The sequence below is a fragment of the Bombus affinis genome, chromosome 13 (genome assembly GCF_024516045.1).
Source record: "Bombus affinis isolate iyBomAffi1 chromosome 13, iyBomAffi1.2, whole genome shotgun sequence".
Lineage (NCBI taxonomy): Eukaryota > Metazoa > Arthropoda > Insecta > Hymenoptera > Apidae > Bombus > Bombus affinis.
In genome coordinates, this window is record NC_066356.1 from 312,962 (window position 1) to 328,077 (window position 15,116).

General features: G+C 37.6%; 1 protein-coding gene across 1 annotated transcript in view; it reads left to right on the forward strand.

Moving 5' to 3' along the window:
* The first annotated feature begins 668 nt into the window (after positions 1 to 668).
* Positions 669 to 15,116, forward strand: part of LOC126923634 (uncharacterized) — a 162,477-nt gene continuing 148,029 nt past the window's right edge. Inside the window, exons 1-2 of the mRNA XM_050737305.1 lie at positions 669 to 949; positions 9,096 to 9,605. Of these exons, the coding sequence (XP_050593262.1) occupies positions 9,368 to 9,605 (238 nt within the window). The 5' untranslated portion in view covers positions 669 to 949; positions 9,096 to 9,367. The remainder of the gene's footprint in view (positions 950 to 9,095; positions 9,606 to 15,116) is intronic.

The following is a 15,116-nucleotide window of genomic DNA, read 5'->3' on the forward strand; positions in this document are numbered from 1 at the left end:
CATGCTTCAGTTCCTATATCAAGTCACCCATGATAATTCAAATACTAATAAACCGCAATTAGATTACAATTTCAAATTCATAACCTTAAATGGATAATATCACCTCGCGTCATACAAATATTAAGACTATCACACTCCATTGAAAGTCCATTCGAATATTCTCTTTCGAAACATAAATCAAAGTATGAAGCATGACACGTAGCAAGCCATTGGCATCGTGTTTAATTTTTTGTACGAGTACGTGATCACGAGAAAGTGATTACGAAAGGGTGATCAATGGTAATCGTACGAAAAATTAAATATGATGCCAATAGCTTGTTACGCATCATACTTCATACATCATGTTTCATACTTTGATTTATTGTTATTGTCTATAATTGTATTATATATATGTATTGTCTTGTTGTATATTAATTGTCTTAATATTCGCATTACATAGGATAGTATTGTTAATTTAAGATTATGGAATTGAAATTGAATAGCAGTTAACTAGGATTGCCAGGATAGCTTTACTAATCAATCGTAGACGTTGTAAATCTGAGAAAGCATACTGTGACATGATTTCACACACGTTTATACCGAAGAAAGCCCGTTGCAAAAAAGCTCGTGCAAGTTCGCCTGTCCTTGCAGCACTCGGATAGAATCGCTGGCACGCTTTAGGTGGTGGCGCGCGCGTTACGAAGGGCAGTTCGCCTCCGGCCGCCGTCGAGTACGTATGGATTGATACGACGTTTCTCGAGCAACGCGAGCCTCTGTTACAGCTGTGTGTTATATTCTCGTGACAGTTCAGTGTCCAAATGTGCTACCGGCTACCTCCACCCACTATGCAGTCACTCGCGTCATTTATGCATCGTTCAACGTGACTATTCCTGACGGATAGTGATCGAATGCTGGAACTTCTACATACACGTTGCACATCTGGATTTTGGCGACTTTACTTCAAGTACAGGTATGTTTTACACATAATTGGATATATTAGAATTAAGTGATTTTCATGCAAGATTTTTGACGTTTTAACGCTAGACTCCGTCGATAATATAGGATTCTATGGCATTTCATGTGGGTTTATTGGCATTAAAAAATTGTATCGCTCGAATGAAAAATCGATTGTTACGATAAAACTGGTGCCAGTGTTCTATAATAACTTTTGGAATTAATAGAATGTATTTGGAATGTATGAAATAATGACTATAACGACTACAAGAACACATGCCTAAAATTTGGAGTATATTTTTATCCATAGCTTGTAACATGCTAATGAAAGATTTGATTTCGTACTAATGAAAAACGGAGTTCATTAAATTTATTTGAAAATCAAAGTAAGCCAGAAATAATTCAATAATTTCACGAATTTAACAAGAATCAATAGTTGAATTCTTTTTTGTTTTTATTTCGGAACTTTTACAATATGCATTGAAACGTGAGAGTTGATTTGATTGAATCATTAATTTAACAACGCTGGAACGCAATATTCCTCCCTTTCTACGTAGTCGAACAGAAGATACTGTGCATACGAGAAATACAGTAACGAGTGATACTTTTATCTTTGTGTGTAGCAGGGGATTATGAATATATTATTCTGATATTTTCTGTACGATTCTGTACCATGGTATTCTCTCGAAAGTCCGACTCCGGTCTACGGATTATTCTTTAGATAATGAAATGAATTATTACCATTGTAGATTTTAAATAAAAGTAACAAGCTAAAAAGAAATTAATTAATTAATGTAGACCACATCATAGGAAAGGTTTTCCCACTGTGTACAATTTTGATAACAACATGGTTTAGTAGGTTGCAATGCGTATCTCGCAAACATGCGTGTTTACAATTTTTTGTAAGAAATACAAACTCGGGACTCTGTTTATATGTTGAAAAAATATTATTTCGTTCATTTCGAGGATCTCGTGATTTTATCAACCATTAAATGTAATATATATAAAGGACTAAATTTCCTTTTATTTTGAGGAATTATCTCTAACTAAATAATGTTCATATTCATATACAGATTATTCAAATTAATACTTCCGTAATTAATGAATCTTAGGACTCTTTTGTATAAGATTAATCATTCATGGAATTTGATGGATATTTAATTACCTTCTGATTAATGGAACTTAGAAAATGATCAAATTAATTAAGCTCAATTAATGTATCTTCTAACATATATTATGATGTAGTTTGTACAATTTTTACATTTAAATTTTTAATTAACCAATCTAGGAACAGAAATAATGAAAGTTTTCAAACAAAGATTACCAATTGTACCAAAACTAAACTGTTTTAAATAGATTTTGCAGAAGGAAGTAAGGGAATAGAGAACTGAATAATTACGAGTTAATTAGACGTGACTTTCAATTTTGTAACCGTGAAAGAACATTTTCAGATAAATTGTAATTCCTGGTCGGCGAATTATTATCTCCGTGTAGATGATTCACAGGACAGAGAAATAAACGGCTCAATATTCCCTTGTGTATTCGCAAGCCGAAGCACACCACATTTTCCCCGCAAATTGTTTACGTCTTTTATTTCCGGAAACTGAGTTACGCTGTTACTATTTACTGTGAACCTGTCAGTATGGTGGTGAAGAGGATAAATGATAGCGTTGAAATATATGATAACACGCTAGTATAAAAATCTTATGAGAAAACGTTATCGAACGGTCATACACGTTAATTGTCACGAAATTTGAGAATTATATTTATTGGAAAATTTAAGTTAATGCAACAAACATAAGCGAAAACAAAATTTCATGTGATTAGTATAGAAATATCTTTAGTAGATGTTAAGATTTTATTTAGACATTTTTGTTTAAGTCTTGTTTAATCGAACAATAGTGTTTTCCTTCAAACATTTTTTCAATAAAAGAGAATTCTTTTGTTGAATTTTTTTAAACCTTCTGTGAAAATGATTTTTTAATTTTTGCAACTACGTTTTTTTTAGTTCGCACCCATTTCTATTCGTGTTTGAACATTTCATGTGTAATTTACAAACGTCAATACACGGTACTTTCAGCTATAATCTTTGTTTTATGGTTCTAATGAACGTTTTTGTTACCATGGGTTACAAAAAATGTTAAAAGCATTGAAATTCCGCAGTTTTTGAAAACTAGGTCGCGTTTAAATCTCTTTTCATATGTCATCGAATCGTTAGAACAAAGCTATTCGTTTTCCACTATGTTCATTTGCCTAGCTCTTTTTGCAAAATAACAAATTTCAAAGTATAAAAATTACATTTTAAATGAAAAATATACATCCTTTTTACGTAAATTTCGAAGAAATGTCCTTACGTACCTTTATCCATAAAACTTTTCCAGTCGTTTCATGCTATTAAAACGGATAAGTGCCAGGGCCCAAAAGAAATCATAACTTCATTGTATTAGAAGTTTTATTCATCTCCTTTAAGTCGACCAATTTAATGAATGCTGGAGTCGGAGATTTAAATCGGACGATCCTAAGTAAACTTAGCATGAAGATCGACGTTTTAACAGGAATAAGTACGAGTAAACGGAAAGAGAAGCGGCTCGGGTGCGCGTTAATTTATTTAAGTTGGAATCTATACGAGCGAAGGAATGTAAAAGAAACAGAGAAACGAGGAGGAGAACGCTCAACGTTATTCCGAAATTGTTCTATGGATTTCTCGTCGCGAAGCTTAACGATCAAGAGGAGTCGCGCAGACGTCTCTCTTGGGAAATTACGAATTACATGTTTTTCAATTAAATATACCGAGACTCGTCTACTGGGAAATACAGAGTCGACGCGTGGAGAGGGATGACGAAAAATCAACCGCGAGATTCGCGTTTGCTCGTTGATCGCGAATTTTAAAGAAGCCGCGTTTGATCGTTTAAACTTGATATTATGAAATGAAAGCAATTTCCTGATCTGATTGCGTGCATTAAATTTAATTCTATTTCATTCTGTTTGATAATTTTGGAATCGGCAACGCGTTGCATTAACGACACATAATATATTTTGGGGACGGTATGGATTGGAAGCATTTGCGTCTGAAATGATTAATTTCTTTCCATAATCTCTTGTTTGTAAAGTTTAGAGATTATTTCGTAGAAATGTCAGAAATATTTATTATTGTTGCAATACTTCATTCGATATTCGTGTTTCTTTTTATGCATAATGCAAAAGGAGTATAGAAGAATAATTGCCCAGTTACGCGGTCAGCTTATTCTTGTTCACGCGGGAAGATTAATCTTGCATTGTAAAGCGGATTACATTCTTCGTAATAGATTATCTTTAATGATAAAACGATACAAATGATTTCACGATGAGCATTACTCCATGATTGATCACCGACTCTTATTGAATTTGTCCAAGAATGAATTGCCATTCCATTACTCACGAGAGTTGCGAGTTACAGTTCTAGCAAAACCAGATAAAATCTTGCATGGCGTACAAAATTGTTCAGGATATTTTGAAGAAATAACAAGAAATGCTTTCTCGCATTAATCTAACGTAGGAAGAAATCATTTTGCGATTGAAAGCAATACAGCAAGAAATATAATATCCGCAGCTGCTTGTTCGATCTTTTCAGTGAAATCAGAATTTCATGTCGACGAAATCGAGCGCATGTTATGAAATTCAACTAACGAGAAGAAAAATCATATACGACAAAGAATGAAACATTCGGAGAATATATCTTTCAATTCATCTTTCCCATCTTCGTATTGGAATTTTTCCAATAACGTGTTTGCTTTTTGCGAATCAACAGTTTTCATATTTTTTTCCCCCTCGACCGATGTAAAAAATGGTTTCCAATTACAGGATCATTTCTCATCTTGCAATTTATACGAGTCGACCGGGGCTTCTCAATACTTTTGGTTTAATTAATTGAAAAAAACTGAGCGTTGCAGCGTTCGAAGTTCAAATTGCTGCCTCGTCTGAGAAGGATACTCGAAAGATTTTCGTTCTTGTTAGGAAGCAGTTTCGCGTGGTTATTTAAGTCTGTTCCGCAAACGCAAGCCGCTCCTAGGCTTGCACGTTTCGCGGGCCATTTTATTCGCTTTTTTTTGTTCTAACTTTTCTCTTCTTTTTCGCCGCCGTTCTCTTTTTCTTCTCTCTTTTCGTAGACCGTTTCTTAAGTATCAGGTAATTAAAAGTTCGAACCCACCACGATTCACGCCTGGAAAGATCAGTGCCAAGCTTGCTCTCGCCTTCTTCTTTCACCTTTCACGAGTGACACGCGGCCCCTCGACTTCCTTTCTTTTTACATCCTTGTTTCCCTTTTTCTGATCGGTTTTTTTTTTGTTGAAAAAGTTTGCGGCTGTCACGACAGGTTCGACGTTCCGATGAGAAAAGTTGAAAAATCCCACAGTGGTTTCTGAGCGAATGCCGACGGTTGTTCTAACGTTCTTTGATGTTCTCCCGCTTTCTTGGAATGCTCTTCACCGAGACCTGGAAAAACTGTCGTACGCTTTTGAACGAAAACTTCTCCCTCGCCAGTTACCAATGAATTTCGACTGAAAGAGATGAAAGCTGCATGAAATATGGTGAGGATTTAATTACGTCTTTTAACCATGATTTCTAGGTTACTTTATTTCCTTTGAGCAGGGTCAAATGTATACAGTATATTCATCACATGACCATTTTAATGAAAATACTACTTTATCTATACCTACAAATTTTTTTGTACATGTTAAATTAATTAAAGCAAATACATTGTCTTTCTTTCTATTGAAAACAAGAAGAAAACAAAAATAAAACAAAGAATTTGTTTCAAAATAATATATCGTTGAAATCTTTCACTGAGCTGAGCTATCTTCTTTGACTTAAATTGCATTCAACATATAATTTTTTCATTGTAGAAGCAGGAGGTATATTGTAAATGAAAAAGTAACACGATAAAATTGAATATTTGTCGAGCTAGAATGGGAAAAGCTGCGAATTTCGATGAGAAGCAGAAATCGTTTTGAAGAGAGTTGAAAAACGCGCCATTCTTGGATGGAACAGTGCGGTCTGGGGAAAACGATAGGTGCAGACCGTTAATGGTTTTTTAGTTATGCAGAGAAACCATTAAAACGTTTGCCCGCTCTCGAAGAAATTAATTCCAATTGCCGTTATCGTGGTGGTTGAAAAAGGTGCCTACCACCCAGCTAGTGATCGCGGTATGCGGATGCTAGGAGGAGTACCATTATCGCCACCACATTTCCCACATCGTGGGTGGTTCGGTCGGGTCTCGGAGGAAACTTGAGTTCTTTTTTCATATTACTTAACGTTCTCGTGCACGAGTATGGAATAACCGAATAATAGAGAACAGTACGAGCAATAGGATTCTTATATTCCAAAGTCTGCGATATCTGTTCGATTTAATTGGTTTCTTATTAGTACTTCCCGATATTGTCTATGAGTGAGAAAACCAGAAAAAACGAAACAATAATGGTAATATCATATTTTATATTTTCATTAGCCAGTGAAATGAATTAATTGTTCGCAAGGACAGTAAATCATCAGACTCGCGACTATCCATTTTTCTACCAAGCTTTTATTTCTCGAGTTGAAGTACCGACTTTGCGATGATGTTCCATAAACTCATTCTTATTATCGGATAATTATTTTTATAACGGACCGTAAATATTCATTTTTATATCGGGACAAAAATAATAAACGTCCGATTGGAAAATGAGTACGAGCATGACGACACCTTTTACCGAGCCATCTCTTTGCTCCACGACTCGGTAATTTTATGTGCTTTACGTTATCCTTCGATCGATAGGATCACCACTTTCTGCTTCTAAGTCTTTAATATCTGGAATCTCTGATATTTCCCTGGCTGTTAGTGCTTCGAAGAAATAAGGAATCTCTCATTGTCATTGTCTCTTTCGTTTCGTTTCGTTCCCTTCCTGGTGACCCAGTTAGAGGAATAAAATTGCCCTTTAGAAGGAGCTCATTAAAATACTTGTCGATAAATCGACGTTGCCTCTTGCTAATGAAGCTTCCGTAATTCCTCAGACGGTTCGGCGAAATTATAAACAAAAAAGAGAAAGTGGGTTAATACGATCGAAAAGTTGAATCGACAGCGAGAATGTAGACGACGACGGTTAGAAAAGAGAGCGGGGCAATTTGCGAGGCGTAACTTCCGAAAATCCGTGGATTTCAATGAGTGCTGGTGGCACAGCTGCTTAGAACGGGCGAACGGTGTAAACTTCTCGGCGGAAATTTGCGCGACGACAGGAAGTCGCCGGGGCTATATTTACGAAGACGGAAATATTCTCGCGGAAATAAATTCCCGTTTACGATGCCACCCGGTGCCGTTTCGAAAAAGCTTTATTCCGCTGCATGCGCGTCGCTCAAACATCAGGTCACCGGTTATAAGCTGCGGTTTCATTGTATCGTAAAATTACGCCAAGTGTGAAAAATACGAGCCGACAGGCATCAAACGCTTCTACTTAAAATCGAAACGGCATTCCTCGATGCTGTTTCAAACGTGTCAGGAACAGATGGTTTTATGGTATAATTTATGTTTGCCATCCTATGAAAGACGTGTTTGGAGAAAGTTCGGGAATATTGGCCCGTTTGGTAGTTATCTACTAAAATAACACATATAAAATAATGATTATCGGCGAAATATAAACAAAGTTGCAATACGTAATCTGCTGATACCAATTTTATTGACGTGTTCCTTAATTTCATATATTTTATCAAATAAAGGACTTGCGAAAGGAGGAGTAGTAGAAATTCTTAGAGTCTTATGATAATATCCGCGCAAAGTGGACCAAACGGTGAAAAATTGGACAAAACCGTCTAGTATTAAAATTGATTCTCTGGAATATCAGTAACGATGTTAATTTATCGTACAAATCCCCAATTCTAACAAGAATTTCATTATCTTTTCTCGCTTTGAATAAGCTTCGTACCAGAGGGAATTGAACTGTGAACAGGATAAATCCAGATTTTATCCATAACGAATGGAATAAAAATTTAGATTGGATCAGGTTTCTTCGAGAATATTAAGGATCGAATGGAATCCAGGTGGGCATATGTCTATCATTCATGAAGCGGTTGGTCGCAGCAGTTAGCGTTGCTCGCCATTTAAAACAAATTCACGCGGTGGTTTTTTTTTCCATCCCCCTTTTTCATCTATCCGGACCGTTGTCAGTCTGATCTGTTTCACAGTCAACGAATTCCGTACGCGTCCGTGTCGGAACATCCGCTGTTCCGACACCAGCATCGATAAAACTAGCTCAGTGACATTTCTGATCCGGTAAACAACCGGCTGCGCTATTCTTTGTTCAACCGAATGCCAGTTTCGAAAACGATGAACGGCCGCCCCGTCAGAACTGTAGCATCGATCAGTTTTACGTTGCATTTCGTTTTCTGTAAGAGTGATTGGTCGAAACGAAACGCTATCAGATATTAGGAAATGATAACAAATATTTATTTCAGAGGTATTTCGTTTTGTCTTTCATTTTATTTCCACTATTTTTATTTAATCCAAACAGATGGGATTTGAATGAAAAAACAAAGTTAAACGAGTATCAAGTAACTCTATACCGTTGCAATAACGTCAACGCTTTTTAGTTTGTTTTGCATGAAAGAAAAAAATTATTTGATGTTGACGCGCTGACAGCGTTTGACAGGGAAAACTTTCAATTTGATTGCAAACGTTCCTCAATCAATTATTTGCTCGCGACTACAACTTTCGTTTCAACGTGGAAATCAGTGTTGAGCACCAACCGCGAGAATTCTCATTGCGAATTAAACGGCGGTGGCACGCGACGGTCACGAGAAAGGTTCCCAAGAGGCGTACGATAAAGTCAAACTCGCTTATCGTGGTCGGATTATTCGCTTTCGTCGAACGAGAACGACAGTATCGTTAGCTGAGTGACAAATGGCCACTGGCTTGAAACATCCTACGTTTAAACTCGCTGTGAAAATCGAGAACCTTTATCATATTCATATTCATCTTCTTTAACAATCATGATATGTAATATGTAATATTATCTTTTTATAATATCAAAAATTTTGCAAGGAGAAATCACTGAGAAATATTTACCTATATAAATGTAAATAAATATATATATAATTTATTTATTTAAATTATGTTTTCAATGAAGTACTAACTTTGTTTTTCATTTTGTCCCTTCTAGGATGCTTAACGGAAACAATAAGACGCCATTCCAGGAGCGTCGTTTTGTATTCAAGGACGCACTATGATGAATACGTGAAACTTTAAGTATAAAAGTGACGCAGGAAGAAAGACAGTGTATTGAACTTGAGAACAAATCGTACAAGAATGTGTCGAAGTTCGCGAGAAGTTTCTAGCCGAAAAGAAAGGAGAGGATGGTTGAAATCGGTGAGATGATTCCATAGATTATGTAGAATGTTTTCCTGAAGAGAGTGCGGAATCCCATAGACGAAGATGTGCTGCTCGGGTGGCCCTGGTGGCATCAGATTGACCAGATGTGGCGTGGTTTGTGGAATCGCGGCGCTCGCTGCTCTCAGCACAGCGCTCGTCGGTCCTGCTTGGCTTCACACTGAGGAAAAATTGAATAGTCCTTTTCAACCACGTAACTTTGCCAATGTCGTGAGCGTGCGATTTAACTTAGGGCTCTTCTTGGTCTGTCCGAAGATCGTGGGGCCTCCCAACGTAACATTGAGTGAGTAGCTTTTTCCTTTTGCCGATGTAATTTTTGCAGGATTAATTTGGAGCTCTGTTATGGTCTAGTTGATAAGTGATATGGCGAAATGTAATATAAAGTAGTAATTTTTGTATTAACACCGCGAGTGAAACATGAGTAGGTAGAACATCTATCGGTGACTCTAATATATTTGCAACCTCTTCAGATACACATGTTTATTTTAACTATAAGAACTTGCGATTTTCTTTAAGATTTTTTTTCAAAATTTTTCACCGACTACAAACGTGTTAAGTAAGCTTTGAAAATAAAACAGAGATCTTAGATTTCATAATTTTCGAATAGGCCTATTAGAGTATAGGATTTATCTATTCAAAAATATTAGAAATTATGGTTTCCAATGATATTCTATCCTATATGATAAGTTTATTGATAGATGGATCTATTTACAATGGATTAAACAGGAAACGATGGTTATTTAACGTGAACTAATTGCAGTAATGTGCAACATAATTAAATCAACTAAATGGATAATTCATAACTCACAACTAATAGTTTACAACTCATAACAACTCGGCAACTCAACTCTTCACTCCTCACAACTCGACTCTCAGTTAACGACTATTTATTAATTCGTCCTCTCCCCGTAAGCACCCCTTTGTCTCTTCTCATAGTCTCACCATATACGTGTTCTGTAACCGTCCGCGCTCATGGTCACATAGGCCTTCTTCCGCGTAACTATTCGACTGAAGGACCGACGGCACTGGGCCGTCGATGGGCCGCTCGGCCCATTGAAGTTTCCAGATCCTTTTGGCCTGTCCGCACTTAGGCTTTCTCTCAACATTGTTTATGGTTCACCCGATATTTCTTAGGCAATCTGTCCGCGATACTACAAGAGAAATAATATTTTGGAAAGTAATATTTGACAACATGATGAAATTATTCTGTATTTAGTGAAACTTTTTTATAAAATCTGGATAGCTAAAAACTAAAAGGGATGAGAGAAATTCGGTAGCAAGTAACAATTTTATTCTTGCTGGGAGGTTCTCACTTCGTTCCATTGTTCTTTTAACAACGAACGAAGAAGCAGATAAGGTGGGAGAGGAAAACTGTTAGGATTACAAGGCTATCTGTATTCATTAAACTCTTATCTTCCCTACTTAGGCCTTGCTAATTAAATAGTCTGACAGAATTAATACGTGATACCCTTTGTCTTCAACTTCTATCTTTCTAGCGAGCGTTCGCCAAACCTCAACCTTTTTCTCTATTTTCTCATGAAACTTCTCGCGAAGTTCAAGCAGAAAACCTCTATTCAAAAGATCTTCAAGATATCCCATCAGCCTCATTCTTTTATAAAACCTTTCGCTCTCCGATAAAATTGTCGCCCAATTTAAAAAACTGAATTACACATCTTTTCAATGCCATGGTGGCTTTTCAACGTTCCAAAAAATTCTTTCCTCGATCGAGGAAATACTTTTTAAAATTTCCAAAAATTTTATCCTCGACCGAGGAAATCTAAAATGAAATGTCAAAATTTTAAAGCACATTTCGAGGAAAAACATGACGATCTCAGGTAAATCATCTAGGGGAATAGTTTCCTAGAAAGTCTGAACGTTACAGATGTCTATCAGACATTTTCACAAAGTCAATATCCCAGCTGAGTTAATCCTGGCCGAGATCCTCGGTTGATCTTGCAGTTGAACAGAATTTCATCCGAAAACTTTCCTCGTAAGTTCAACACCGACAAATATAGAAAACATCGCTGAAAGTTCTCACGCGCGTTCCGCGTTTCTGAGAAAGCGTGCCCACTCATGGCAACTTCAACAGAAGGGGCGGCAGGGAAGGGTGGGACACCTTTATCTAGAGACTTCGAAATTTTCTGTCAGCTTTACGCGTTCTTCTTACTCCGTAAGAAGAAAAGAGAGGGGATCCCGGAGATTGCCACCGCGTTTGAACTTTTCTCGACGAGCGGGCCCACGTTGTCTCTCAACTCTAGGACGAAATCTCGCAGGACAAGGAGGGGTGAATAGCGTTTGCGACAGGCGAAGGATTTTCAGGAACGGCGTCGAGCGAACGTAAAAACAAATGACAGTGGCTGTAAAGCGGGGTCGAGGAAAGCTCGAGAGAAAGGGGCACGGTTACAAGGGTGGTTGCAACCACCCGGACGATGACAATTTCTTTTTATTTCCCTTGCTGTCTCGTCTCGCTCGCTCGACCAGGAGCTTTCCACTTTTATTTCTTTTCTTGTCTCTCCTACGTTCTCGGCGCCCGTATCTTCCTCGTCTGCTTTCCTTTTTCTTACTTTCCTTGCCGTGGTCCAAGATTTTTTTTCCTGCCATCCGCTCTATGTATGTCGTACGTTTATCCTTGCATGGGCGTGCCGACGTTACACATCAGTTTATCGCTACGTTTTCTGTTCCTTTTTGTAGTTTTAGTTTTTTGTAGCCTAGCTACTATCTATTGATTAACGATGTAAGTGAGTGTGTGCGATTCTTCGATAGGACAGGCTTATTTTCTTATACCTTTAGAAGCGGAATGGACTGGTCAAGACATTGCTTTTCAATTATAAAAGAACAGTACTTCGAACCACGTTTTATCTCTTTCGTCCATATGGCAACAGTCTTTCACAATGATCTCAAAACTTGGGTTAATCTTTCAACTCGGAGACCGAAGTTCTGTATTTCACTCTCTCCCGTTGTTTTCTTGGCGATGTTCAGAACTGAGATCCAGTTTCGATGAATAGAAGGAAAACACACGGAGAGGGTCAGTCCAAGTTGCAAGTGAGACATCGGATGCTCTTCCTCCTGTATTCCCCTGGGATCAGAGTCTTGTGCTGTTCGGCATTGTTGTCTTTCTCTTTTTTCTTCGTCTCCACGATCTGACATACCAGCACGGATGGGATTCTTGAAGCAACCGTAAGAGAAATCCACCTACCGGGAAATCAAACTCGTGTGCAAAGTTTCCAGGAATGTTTAAGAAACCATATAGCGATTTAGTTGTTTTCAAATGACAATCTCTAGAGAATTACGAAAATTGTTTTCTATTTAGAGGAAAAGAAAAGAATTCTCCTAAACTAAATCTCTAACTAAAGACAAATTCTTTTTAATACGATATAACATAATATTATATAATGATTCTGGTCATCGTTATTTCTCAAATTATCGTCTCGTCATTTCCAAAAGGAACGTTAAAGTAACATATCGTAACTTACAAGAGGCTTCTCGAGTTTATCTTCGTGGTCGATGATACGTCGTTTTCTTCACTTGCCAACAAAAGTCCATTTCCTTTTCTTTCTTTAGAAAAGCCCAGCGGAGGTTTTCCCTGCAGTTTCACACGATTAATTTCCCTTATGCGATCAGACCCGTTAGAGCGGGGAAGATAAATCTGACGTAACGCCTGGGGATTCCATCCTGGCTCGTTAAAAATGGAAATTACCGGCATTTTAAAAAGCTGATCTCGCAGAGCGTGCGGAAGCGGGCGCAATCGGGCCGGAAAAAGTTGGTAGAATTTGGCCTGGGAAGCGAGCTCGGTCTTCCGCAAAATCTACCAGGGTTGCTAACGAGTCCTTATTATCTTCGTCATCGGTCGGTTTTCGTTCCGCTGCCGACGAATCCTCGTAAGAATCGCGACGAGCACGCTGATTTCCAATGGATCGTTGACTAATGATAGACATTAAATAAAATGCTCGGCATCGTTCCGAAATAGCGACGAGCCGGTGCTACGTTGCGAGACATTACCACTTTTCCGTCTGACTATGCTCGTATTGTTACTACTGATCTCCTACTCGTGGAAACTAGGACAACGTGATTGCGAACACGATAGGGGAAAATACAGGTTAACGTGATTTAATGGTCGGGAGATCGGTAATTATGTAATTTAATATTGCTAGTGGGTAATATTGATAGATATTCGTATGTTATTTGGAAAATTAATATTGTATTTTCGTTCCTTTTTAAATTAGAGATTCGTGTTTCGCGAATTTTCAACGTATCGATGGGAAGGTATAATGTCTTGTTAAAATCGAACGGTACAGAGTGCTTTGACAGGATTATATAGTGCTATTCGCATTAATGATCAGCATTATATGTTGACTGTAACGTTAAGCCCAATTCTATGTCGCGTATTGATCTCAATCGAATACAAGGGTGTACTGATTGGCAGATCTGCAAATGATTAAACCATGCTAATTGACCGATTACCGCAATTTCGTGCTAACTAACATGATGGTAGTCTTTAAAGTAATCAAATTACGTCACGAACAAGTAACTAAACTGTATATCAATGCGCGAATCATACGGTGACCACATTCCGGTTATATCCCGGGGAATTTGGAGTTTCGCTATTCGTTTTATTGCTTAACACGAGGTGTTAAATGCTACTTAAAATATATCATTTTCGGCAGATCTCATTTTTTAAGCTTGCACACGTATTTTTTCTCTTCGTACCATTTTCTGCTTTCTCTACTGGTTACAGTCATCCTTGAAAGGCATTCAGACACGCCCGTCCAATTTTATTCATACGATTTCAAGCAAATGGTTCAGACACTCTAAACCAGATACGTATTCGTAAGTCGAATTTTTATCAGTTCCCAAACACTCTTCATATACTCGACGAAATTCTATTACTCCCGCAATAAAGAAACAGGAGAAATTTCCTTCAATTTGCCACCGAAGCACGATCGCACATAGAGCTTAGAATCTCGGTCGAAAAACGAATCCAGCCATTTTCCATGTGGACGGTTAACGATTAGTTGCGAAAAGACCCGTAGTTTCCTCGGCAGCTGTTTCCAGAGTCGAACCGTAAACGGCTTCCGAATTCATTTTTCAAGGAGCAGAAGCAAAAACATTGACAAACGACGTAACGATATTATAAAACAATTGATGAATGGCTCGATAGCCAAAGGATGACGACAAAGTGGTGTGTGTATTTCTTTTAGCCCGTCGTCGCAATTCACCCTTTTGTCTTTTATTTTCATTTTCGTCCGCCGCTTCTTCTTCCATCGGCTGACTATTCTTCTTGGCGCGTATCGTAAGCCGTACAACCTGATAAGTCGCCTTCTCAATGGAGACAAATCGTTGATGTTCCACAGTTTTATCAAAGGTAATTAATTATCGGGAACGTAACGAGCTCTACTTTTCTCCAACATCGAAATACACATTTGATGAATCATAAATATAAATATAAATAACTAAACAGTGGCGGTACGTTCACTGTGAATTTCTGATTTGAAGCTGATGGTTTCATCGACTCGTTGCTAGATTTGAGAAATTATAAATAAGAGTTGAAAAGAGAAATTTCAATGAAACGGTGACTACCTACTTCGAGTCTAAAGTTTCAAACAAATATTAACGAAGTTGTTACTTATTTAGATACGATAGTAGAGATGGGAATTTAACAACAATTCCCTTTAAGTTTAAGCTGCTTCGATCGTGCCTTCGCAGAATAACAAATGGATCTTTGATACTTTCTTAAATTATGAAATTTTACCTAAAACTAAAAGCCGTTTTGCGATTCATTCACGAACAATTTTAA